A 12,464-nucleotide genomic window follows, 5' to 3' on the forward strand; every position below is an offset into this window, starting at 1 on the left:
AAGGCACTGGTAATAAATTTACATAAACGAATGATCTAGTTCCTTCTTGACGTGATGCAAAGAGTGAATTCTAGATGGATGAATGGTTGAAGATTTGAATAGAAAGGCAATGTTTTGACTACAAGATTAAAGGGAGATTTTAACACGTTTTCAAGATGAAAGTCATCACTCATTGGTTACCCTTTGGAACAAAATCATTATATAAACCATACTCTCAAACCTGAACAAAATGTTTTGAAATGTCATGCATCCTCATCTAGATTTGTCTGTGGAATTGGCCAGCGACTTGAATTCGCACAACGTTTCAAACAGTAAACATTAACAATATTTATAAGTGTCCATTAATTCACCATAACAAGAGATCCTGGAGGGATCTTGGCGCCCACCAAAGAATGATCTATGTCTGACAAAAGAAAGAGGGATCTCTCTACTTTTCAAACTTTCACTGCATATTACTACATATGGAGAAAGATCCTTTGAGTACTTTCTGAGATACATAACAGTAACAAACTTTAATTATCAAAATCCATGATGACAACCTGTCGGCCATTTTTTTGACGATCAGTTCGAAAATGCAATATGCACAACTAAGGTCCTATTGGAACTTACATATACAATTTGAGACATGTCACTTCAGTACTTTCTGAGAAATAGTGGTAACAAGCTTCAACTATCAAAATCCAAGATGGCGGCCTGTCGGCACTCTTGTTGACCGATCGGTCTGAAAATACGATACGCACAACTAGACCCCTAGGTGAAGCAGCACATGCAATTTGACACAGATCCCTTCAGTACTTTCTGAGAAATAGCGGTAACAAACTTTAATTGTCAAAATCCAATATAGCGTCCTGTCGGCCATCTTGTTCACCGATCGGTACCAAAATTCAATATGCATAACTAGAGCCCTAGGGGAACCTACTTGTGAAATTTGAGAAGAATCCCTTCGGCACTTTTTGAGAAATAGCGGTAACAAACTTTAACTTTCAAAATCCAAGATGGCGGACTGTCAGCCATCTTGTTGACTGATTGGTCCCAAAATACAATACGCACAACTAGACCCCTAGGGGAACCTACATGTGAAATTTAAAAAGATCCCTTCAGTACTTTCTGAGAAATAGCGGCAACAAGAATTGTTAACGGACTGACGGACGGACCACGGACAAAAAGCGATTTAAATAGCCCACCATCTGATGATGCCCGCCATCTGATGATGGTGGGCTTAAAAGTTGTTGGTTTGACAACGCAAACTTATGTTGCATGGAAAATTAGTTGATTTATGTTATGATATTTCTATGAACGTCGTGGTCGATCCCTCCTTCTTACATCATAAGTACAAAATACCTGCGCTGTGTGTAGCCGTATATAATACAATGTATAGGCGAATGGTGTCCATATGCATTTTGTAAAGGATATCCTTGCTCTTCCTTCCGACATGGTACTAAACAAAAAAGCATTTTTCATCACTCCATCTCTAGAGTCCTTCATCATTGTTTTGTATAGTATGATTCTTATAGTATGTCACCACGATCTAGTATATAATATACACAACTCCAGAACAGTACGGATATCACAAACAATTTTATTTCTTTGAGAGTGACTGTCTCAATCCAAATAGGCTACAATTGTCACAACAAATATACACTCAATATATCCATCGACAGGAATAATCAAAATTGGCAGCGCCATCAAATTTCTTTATCAATTTGCAAAATGCAATGAATTCACAAAATTTCAATATATCAAAAAATCTAAAATTAACATTTTCATTAAAAAATCATTTACGTTATTTCATGGTGTAATTCTATATGCTGTAAAAATAAGACGGAAATATATTTTACGGCAAAGCTTGTTCTATTTGATTGCTCTAGGACAAACACATGGACGAAAGCAGACGACAGGACAACATCATCAGAAGGGGATATCAGGGACTGAGGAGTTAAGGCCAAAGAGGTGTGGGTAACCCCAAAAACATGAAGTCTAGATCTCTATGTACCAGTGACACTGGGCACTGTACCATGTCATAACGACTGCCTTAACTTTCAAGGTAGGTTCCAAAAACAAAGTACATTGACATCAAAGATAATCCATGTCTTTATAAAAGGGTCACAAGATGATAAAATGTGGTCATGTTTTGCAGTCCATTTTCCTCTTGATTTTGATGATATTCACAAATGTTATTTTTCTGGAACCATTATAAGTATTAATAAATCTATACCAAATGTTGACAATATTCTCCCTGGTCAAATTACAAATTATTGTCGGCATCGTTTGTATTTATATACACAGATATATCTATATCGATCTACATCACTAATAGGCCAATTGGTAAGCATTTGCGCCTTGCAGCATCTCTCTCAAGAACAGCTGCTCTTGAAATAGTCCTACAGTAAAAAATAAACTCTTATGCTATTCCCTAGGATATTTCTACAATGATAAAATATCTATCAGTGTATCTATCAAATACTTGATCTCAAAACCAACAAACAAGAAATATCTCAACCTCCACTCTGATGAATGCCATAACATAAAACAGCTACGAGACACCAAACATTGATACAATGTGGCTAAGACTATAGTGTATAAGCTAAGTGTATAGCCAGTGGGTATTGGCTAATGTTACAACACAGACTATATAACTTAGCCATGATAAAATGGCTAATGCAACAATATAGGCTAAGATGCATGGACGGGTTTAAAAACAAAACCGATCTTAGTAACATACTTCATGCTTTTAATGTTCAAATGTTCATCTATATTTGATATTAAATCTGATCAGCTAAAATACTGATAATAAATGTCCCATTTTCTTAAGAATTATATTTGATAAGTTTGGCAAGATAATACTTATTTAATTTTTAATCACAATCAGGACCATAAAATTAACACATGAATTGCATTTTCGTTTGATATATTTCCATCTGATGAATATTTGATGTATGAAATATGTTTCTATGATGTATATCAATATACGTAATTAATATATTTTCAAATCAGAATGTACAGTATGAACATTAATTTTATATGGATACATAGGTATCATAAAGAATGTAGTGATTGATATTTACACAGGCATGGCAGTTACGTAAATGTATATGGGAGTATGTGAACCAATCTGAAAATATGGACCAATTACATATGGGAACATACATGTATGGATCAATTTCCAATAAAACCAAATGGACCAATTACCAATGGTAACATATGGACCAATTACCAATATGAACCAATTACCAATAGAAACATATGGACCAATTACCAATGGAAACATATGGACCAATTACCAATGGAAACATATGGACCAATTACCAATGGGAACTATGGACTAATTACCAATGGAAACAAATGGACCAATTACCGATGGGAATTTTTGGGAATAAGGACCAATTACCAATGGGAACTATGGACTAATTACCAATGGAAACAAATGGACCAATTACCAATGGAAACAAATGGACCAATAACCAATGGAAACATATGGACCAATTACCAATGGAAACATATGGACCAATTACCAATGGAAACATATGGACCAATTACCAATGGGAATTTTTGGGAAATTACCAATGGGAACATATGGATCAACTACCAATGGAATCATATGGACCAAATGCCAATGGAAACACATGAACCGTTTACCAATGGGAACATATGGATCAATTACCAATAGGAACATATGAACCAATTACCAATGGGAACATATTGACCAGTCACCAATAGGAACATATGAACCAATTACCAATAGAAACATATGGATCAATTACCAATAGGAAAATATGAACCAATTACCAATGGGAACATATGGACCAATTGCCAATGGGAACATATGGACCAATCACCAATGGGAACATATGGACCAATTACCAAAGGGAACATATGGACCATTTACCAATGGGAAAATATGGACCAATTACCAATGGGAACATATGAAACAATTACCAATGGAAACATATGGACTAAATTACCAATGGAAACAAATGGACCAATTACCAATGGGAACATATGGACCAATCACCAATGGGAATGTGTAGACAAATTACCAATTGGAACATATCGAATATCAACCAATGGGAACATATGAACTAATTAACCCAAACAATATTGAAGGTGACAGGGCTCTATAAGCCTGAGTATATAGGTAATTTTAAAATGAAAAACATGTGTATGTATTTGTTGGAATATGCTCCATGCATGTAACGTAAATATGTAATGGCAATGTTAGAGAAAGTGTCACACTTGTACATGTTTGTGTTGTTGCAAGTATGTGAACATGTAAAAGTCATAGTTGCACATATTATTTTATAAGCTTTTCACATAAAGCATATAATTGTGGCAAAGTTGTTAAGAATGTTCCAAATAGATGTTGTTGACAATTCTTGTGTCAGTACACATGTTGAGTTGATAGTGGTGCATGTGTCCATTCATGGTTTGCAATATTAAGTGACACACCTAAGTGAATAATGTTTCTTGTAAATGTGAGGAAACAAATTGTATGTGTTCAAACAATTGTGTATGCAGAGTACATGATATAAAACTATGTCCTTAATTTCATGTGTGTCGATTTTGTATAAACGATAGAATATGTGTTCATATTAATGCCAGGTGTATGTCATACAAAATAGAGTATGTACCATATAGACAGAGAAATTCACACAAATAGGTAGGTTATATATGTATATATATATGATTCAGCAGTTACAGCATCTGGAGCTGTGTGACTCCAGTTGTCATGGTTTTTAATTATATACAATGTTCTTGTTTTAAAAACATATCATCAAAATTGCCAATTCTATCAAAACTTCAATAATTTACTAGTCCACATACATTTTCATTTAATAACCAAATGCATCAATCATTAATTTTGATATCCATGGAAAATCCAGAAATGTATTTAGGAGTTAAAAATTCTTTTTTTATGTCCCAAAATATGTTTTTTGCGTGGATTTTTTCAGTTTGTAAAAATCAGTGATTTTTAGTTATGAAAAGCAGTATACACAATCATTTGTCTAAAATACCATAAAAATACTTTTTCCAATGAAGGAACAAATTTGGATGGAATCATTATAAAAGTATACATGTATCACAAGATCATATACAATGTATTTCCTATGTAAAATGTTGGCTCGGATTTCTGAAAAGTTTGTGTAACACTTCTGACATTTATAGGAAATTACACAAGTAACCATCCAATAATTTATTGGATGAAAATAACAAATGAGCTAAATTTAAAAAATGGCTTATTTGTCAATTTATATATATATATCCTTGAAAAAAAATCAATAAATGTACCTAATCATTTTGCCTATTTCATATTTTTTCTTACATGAAAATTTAAAAAAAAATGTTTTGAAAATACCTTATTACTCATAATGTTTTCTAAATTGAAATTAAAAAACAACGAAAAAAAAACAATGAAAAAAAGAAAATTTTATACAAAGAAGAAAATGAAAAAAAAAAAAGCTTTTCATTTCTACTTAGTAAAAATTAGCAAAAACTTGTCTAAACCATTAAATAGATAAAAAAAGTACCTTCCAGTGAGTCAAAGCACATTGTATTTTTAAATTATGTTTAAAATTAAATTAGATATTAAAATAAAAGAACAAACATTTCAAAATGTATTGATAAATACTCCAAATAAAAAAACTCCAGAAGTCTATGGCAGTTTGGTTTAGACAAGTTTTTTTATAAGAAATAATAAAACATTAAATGGATATTTTTAGCCAAAATCAAAACGACATTAAAAGATAAGGTAATATAACAATAAAATTACTGCCATAGACTTCTGGAGAGGAGATTCACTAGAAGGGAGACAACTCTTCATCAAAGATAGCAAACACAATTTTGAGCATTGATCTGGCATCCAAATAGGTCAATGTAATTTTATTATTACTTTTGAAATGGAATAATTTAATGATGGTATAAAATCAAATCAAAATTAAACCCAATTTCTCTTTAAAAAACAATTTCGGTCATCTCTACAAATTACTGATCAAATGTTTGCTATCTAGGAATGATGATATTCCTTTGTATTAAATCAAAGAATGAAAACTTACAAAGGAATTTCAACATAAAAATGTCGACATAAAATATGTCTTGTAAATTTTAAAACATGTAAAAATCAAAACAATATATGAAGCAGCACAACAACCCAGTAGTAGGTTTTGTCAAATCATCGTAAAACAAATAAAATGTATAAATTTGTCTAAGCTGCATAAATATTCACTCAATCAAAATTGAAGCTTGTCAAAGATTGAAGACGATGTTATTTCAATCATATTACTGTGTTCTACATACATCAAGTCTTGCTGATGTAAACATTAAAATGGTGACACTCGATGTTAATTTAGGATGTTTTTGCCACAAAATCGCTAACAACTGGTTGAGTTGCATCTCAAAAAAGCCCATCCAATAATACTCAAGGTCTCAAAGAAGTAAAGTTTTATTGGTTAAGCAAATCAAGCTTTGAAGTAAGCTTTAGTCGAGGGATTGAGGAAACTCAAGCACTGTAGGGGAAAATGTGGCAAAGTCTTAATTATAATGTGATCAATGGACGGAATATACAGACAAGTGTCTGATGTCAAGGTAATTAAATCATCGTCATAGCAACACCAGGCAACAGTTCCTAGTCCATCTACAAGATGTCTAAAAAGTCAAATCATTTTCAAAAGAGGAAAGTTGGCTAATTTCAATAAAAAAAACAAATTTCAAATTAAAGAGAACACAAATAAAAATAATTTAAAATTTTGAAGAAAAAAAATAGCAAAAATAACAAAACAATGAAATAATTTAACAAATATTTAACAGTTTAGTGTAGTAGTGGATCTAGAAGACTATTCCCTACTGCTGCCAATTATAAACAACTATATATATACATGATCTATAACAAATAAACCGACAGGCACCAACAGTAAACTTAACAACTGTGTATCACAGCCAAAGATAACAACGTCCACCAAATCTTGTAACATGTAGATTGTACTGATGTAGGTATAACCCTATATAAGTTATATGTTGATTATCATTTTGCTTTCCAACAGTAAATAATGTCGTCAGTTTGTCATATTATGCACATCTAACACATTACATTATAACCCGAGTCTGAAACTCGACTCAGTAAAAAATATATAAATAACTGGAAGAATCAAGTCTGAAACTCGACTGATACTTCTACTAAAGGACTGCATTTCTATGTCAAACAATAATTACAATGTATAAAAATGTATATAAAAAGTTAATAACTTGGATCAACTGATATGATCCGGGTCATGTGAAGCTCAGAATGGCAAAATACATGTATAACATAAAAAGCGTGGAAGGAATGCAGCTCCTTTAGTAAAATATAAATAAAAAACAATAGTTCTATATATGTTTCTCACACTCCAAGCAATTTGTCATCAATGAAAAAAAAATTGATGTTTGTCGAGCAAACATCTCGTAGTGTAAATCTAGTTTTCACCTCTTGTAACAAAATCTGATATTGATGAATATGATGAATGAACATGAAGTCAATGAATATGAAAAATGAATTGAAATTATGTAGAAATTGCAATTCCGATTCAGCTGTCAAAAGACAGCCAGGAACTTGTCGATGATATATAAATATAGGTGTATATATCTGGCACTGTGACGGCCTGGGTAAGGTGTGGGCACTTGGGCACAGCTATCTCCCTTAGCGACAAGATGTCGCCGAAATTATTGCTACGCACATCATCTGCTCGAAAATGACTCAGCGTGATCTAGAAAATAAAAAAAAAAAATTGTAAATGGAAGAAATTTGCATGAAAAACCATAATTGAATTTACTTTCAAGTATATTTTTAAGTATAAATCCTTCAACTTTCAAAGGGATTTTTCTGTTTATATATTAGAAATCTGTGCACAAATTTTCAATTCTAAATGAAAAACATTTTAATTTTCAGACCTATTTCTGAAATGGTTTTCGTTCTTTTTTATGTTGAGTAAAATTTTATCACTAATAACCCCATCCAAAATTGGTGAAAATAACCGCTAAAATTTCTAATTTGTATGTGTCTAAAATGATTTATTTCACACTGGATGAGACTATAATACCTGCTAAAACCATCAGTGGTGTTGGTATAGGTAGCCGTTGGATGGAGTCTGGGCATGCTGCCAGGGAACTCTGCCTTGATGATTGCTGGATATTGTTGGCAGTCATTGTGCTGGACTGGTTCCTGTGGGGGTGGGGAGTACTGGCAGCTACTGTGGGGGGAGTCAGGGTACATACAGGGGGAGCCGGGGGAGTACTGGGGGACCGGCGAGCTGTGGTACTGTGGCCCACTGTAATGGGGTGAGTTGGCTGGAGAGCTCATGTACTGGGAGGCACTACCCGGGGACCCTGGGCAGGGGTTGGAGTTGCTCGGGGAGGGGCAATACTGGCTAGCACTGGCTGGGGAGTGGGGATAGATGGGGCTCTGGGAGGGGGAGTTCATCTGAAATTGGTTTGAGTTGATTGGTGAATCAGAATAGTTTGGTGGGTTGGGATACTGGACATTGGTTGAGGATGGGTCAGGGAAAGTGGCTGGAGTGTGGTCCACACTGGTCTCCACAGGTATGTGCTGTGGGGGGACTGTACTCCTATCCATCATACAGGGGGAGCGGGTGGGGTAGTTACTGGGGTAGTAGTTAAAGTTTTGGTGGGACGGCCTGGAGGTGGGGCAGACAGTCTTGTCCTGAGTTGGGATGTTCTGCTCAGTTTGAAGATAGTCAAGGATCTCATCCATTTCCTCCTCCATGAAGGAGAGGGCAGTTGGCTGGGCTGTTGGCTGGTTTTGGCCTATGTTATTGGAAGGGATGGGAGCCTCACAGGATGTGCGAGCTTGGGGAGAGGAGGTGATGGGGCCCTGCCAGGTGTTGATAGGGTTGGTGGAGGAGCTAGTCCAGCAGGAGTTAGCCTGGCTGCAGTGGGAGGCACGCATGGTGTTACTAGCCAGGGAGCAATGCTCTGACATTGGTGTCAGCTGGGTATATAGCAGATCTGTAGGCATGGACATCCTCTTAGCGTCTGTCTGCTCACACGCTGAGTCAGTGGTCTCGGTCTTGATCTTCTTGCTGGCCACCAGGAAACCAATATAAGATGTTTCGTCCACAGACTTGGAGTCTGAGTCATGCTGAGACATGGGTGAGCCTGCTCCGTTGTCAAAGGAGGAATGGGGAGACAACTCACTCAGGGAAGAGCGAGGACTGCTACTTTCCTCTGACAAATCGGACATGTCAGTTCCAGGGGAGCAGGACAAAAGACTGTCACTGTTATCTGATTTCTTTGGGCGACCCATCTTGATGGCTGTGACAAAGACATAAAAATTTATTTGTGATAAAGTCTGAAACAATGTTTGAATGCATCATTTGCTCTACAGTGATACAAACAGTACATATTATTGTATACTTAGGGTGATTGGGTGGTGTAGTGGTTAAGCCACTCGCCTTTTACCTAGCCGGCCGGGGTTCGATCCCCAGCAAGGACGTGAAAAGGTTAGGGGTCACCTGCCCGATCACGTGGGTTTTCTCCGGGCACTCCGGTTTCCTCCCACACTAAGATCCCTCGCACACTTACATCCGGGCCATCGAGAGTGATTTGCATAAGTTGTATAACTTGTTTCGTAATCGATGTAAAATAAATAAAGTTTATATTTTTTTATATTTATTGTTACATTTAAAAATACTTACAATATAAGTATGCTCAGCAATAACATTCAGCTCAATACAATGACATTAATCTGAAGAGCAGCTAGATCACAGGTAAGGTTGTAATATTTTTTTCACTAAATCAATTTTTACTTATTTTTTTACCTTCAAAGGCTTTTTGAAGAACAGATTATGAATCTACTGCATTAGTTGCAAAACAAGTCAACAGAATAAGCTTTAAGTTAACCCTCATACATAAGGCATAAAGAATTCTATGAATCATCCCTCCTTTTTACACTGGACATACAACACTTCCTGTATAATGCTGGTAGAGTGTAAAATGTTTACCTTCTCTGGACATTCCAACAGTGATGCATTTCTGGTAGCGACAAAATCGGCAGTTGTTACGATTCCGTGGATTGATGGTACATTTCTTGTCTCCCTTGCAGACATAGCTTTGGTTCTCAACCAAGCCTCGTCGAAAGAATTTCTATAAAACAGGTGATTATATTTTACAATGAGAACTTTGCATAATAAGTAACATAATAACTTATTACAAACCCAAAAAGAAAGGTAAAGATTCAAGTTCAAGACAAAATCGATTGGAAGTCTTTAGAAGGTCTCTAAACACCATAATAGGATTCATATAATGCATTTAATAAACTTTATAATGCCAGCAGGTATTCTACATTAGCATGTAACTGGCCTAATAAATATAGATTGTTACGTCATGTGTTTGTAAGGGTAACATCATAAGTTGCAATTGATACCTACACACAAGGGAGATAACTATGTAAATATGATACATATACACTGTATATTTACCTTGCATCCTTCACAGGTGTTAACTCCAAAGTGAATGCCATTAGCAATGTCTCCGCAAACCTTACACAACACCTGTCCTTCGGCCGGCTGGACAGTCTCTGGCTTTTCTGTAAAATCAAACAAAGAATCTCTCCTCATAAATATAAAATGTTGTATGTGCTTTAGAAATACCACAAGAACATCCCAAAACGCATATAATATTCAGCAGCTTAGAACACCAAGTATATTATAGTAATGATTGAAAACTACTAAGTCAGGCCTTACAGTAATGATATTTGGACTCACCTTTACGGCACATTCCGGCCATGAGGCATCGCTGGTAACGACAATACTGGCATCGAATGCGGCCCTGTTTGGCAATGTCACAGTTACCATTACATTGGCAGGTGAAGGTCGGCTCGCCCTCCTTTGTGCAGCGGATGTAAAAGCTCTGTAAATACACAAACAGTAGTCTAGGTAAGTAACAGGTTTACATATTTACATATAGAGTTATCTCCCTTTATCATCTCAGAGATATCTCTCTTTAAAATTATTGCATTTCTCCATGGAATTTCCAATAATTTTATTTTACATTTATTATAAAGCATCTGTTATAAAGACTCTTTATGCACTGTAACACACTCTACTGAGCTCTTAATTGGCAAACATAGGTTGATTCACCCAACCCAACCCCTCATCACCACCACAGTCCTGATCTCGAACAAATCTTTGAAGTTAAGAATATTATTAAAAAAATAATTATGAGTCATGGAATATGAATAATATAACACTCAGGCGAATGTGTTGTAGATGTGAAGATAAGAATACCCATGGGTATTAATCCCAATATACAAAATGTATAAAAAAAATCTACAAACTGTATCTACAGGATTTGCCTGCACAGCAATTTACAAGCCTTTACATCTGGACAACAAAATTATCCAATCAGAACTATAGAATTAACTGACAAGTGACAAGTCAGGCAGAACCTCTCTAACCAGAATATCAAACTCTTAATCACAAGCTTTCAGTCCCAATCAATTTAAATACATGATTCTTTCTTAATTCAAAACAATTCATTTTAAAAAGAATTATTTCTGAACAACTTAAGTCCTTAGCAGCTTTGCTTCATTATGTTATAAGATGATGTTCATCAGAAAAACAATATTTCACCTTGACCTTTGAACTTTTGACCTTGACCCCATATTAACACAATGAATCAGTAGGACATAAATGATGGTTTTCTAGGTGCAATGGTTGTGCAATGACAGAAGCAGAGTAGTTGTATATAAGTCTTTCTCGATCAATACCTACAGTAAGTTGATCCGAGGATAACATTGAACCTGCATATTAACCTAAAACCCCACTGAACTGTATCAGCAATTCGTGCATGGTCACAGCTGGTCATTAATTATACAATTTTACAAGCTTTAACTAATTAAAACCTTACTTTGACAATTATCTTTGAACACTAAACTCTATTTCCCCAGAGATAAGTATATTTGCATGTAGTATGAACCTTAGAACACCATAGCAGTGCTGAACCGTCCTATCGTGAGTGGAATACCTGGTGTACCAGGAATCAATACCCAGATCAATGGCTCTCAACACACAAATCAATCGCCTGTATAAAGATTGTGATAATGTATATACATGGAGTACACCGTGTTTCTCCACCATGTAAAGTCAATAGCACTGTCAACAACTCTTCATGTTTTTTTCAATCTATCAATTTCAAAACGGGTAACAATCATCTGATGACCATGAGTTAATTGTATATCGTTTTCGCCAGGGTTAAAAACATGTTTATAACTTTATCAATACCTGTCAATAAACATCAGCAAAAGCTATGGCAAGTGTATCAAGATAGCCCAGAGAGAACTAGGCACCAACCATTATAATATTATGATAGTCTTTTCCCTTTTTCCCTCTTCCTTTGATTATCAAAATCCAAAAGGATCGACTGTGTATGTGACGTGTATGTTGACCAGTCCAAGATTGTGATATGGCCTTTACTTATTA

At 35.2% G+C, this 12,464-nt stretch overlaps 1 protein-coding gene across 1 annotated transcript in view; it reads right to left on the reverse strand.

Moving 5' to 3' along the window:
* Nucleotides 1-1,563: 1,563 nt before the first annotated feature.
* The window catches only part of LOC138318231 (uncharacterized), a 35,299-nt gene continuing 24,398 nt past the window's right edge, over nt 1,564-12,464 (reverse strand). The window contains exons 3-7 of the mRNA XM_069260431.1: nt 10,749-10,893; nt 10,464-10,570; nt 9,987-10,128; nt 8,067-9,297; nt 1,564-7,733 (exon numbers count right to left, since the gene is read on the reverse strand). Coding sequence (XP_069116532.1) covers nt 7,724-7,733; nt 8,067-9,297; nt 9,987-10,128; nt 10,464-10,570; nt 10,749-10,893 — 1,635 coding nt within the window. The 3' untranslated portion in view covers nt 1,564-7,723. The remainder of the gene's footprint in view (nt 7,734-8,066; nt 9,298-9,986; nt 10,129-10,463; nt 10,571-10,748; nt 10,894-12,464) is intronic.

This window comes from Argopecten irradians, chromosome 3 (assembly GCF_041381155.1).
Source record: "Argopecten irradians isolate NY chromosome 3, Ai_NY, whole genome shotgun sequence".
In the NCBI taxonomy this organism is placed as follows: domain Eukaryota; kingdom Metazoa; phylum Mollusca; class Bivalvia; order Pectinida; family Pectinidae; genus Argopecten; species Argopecten irradians.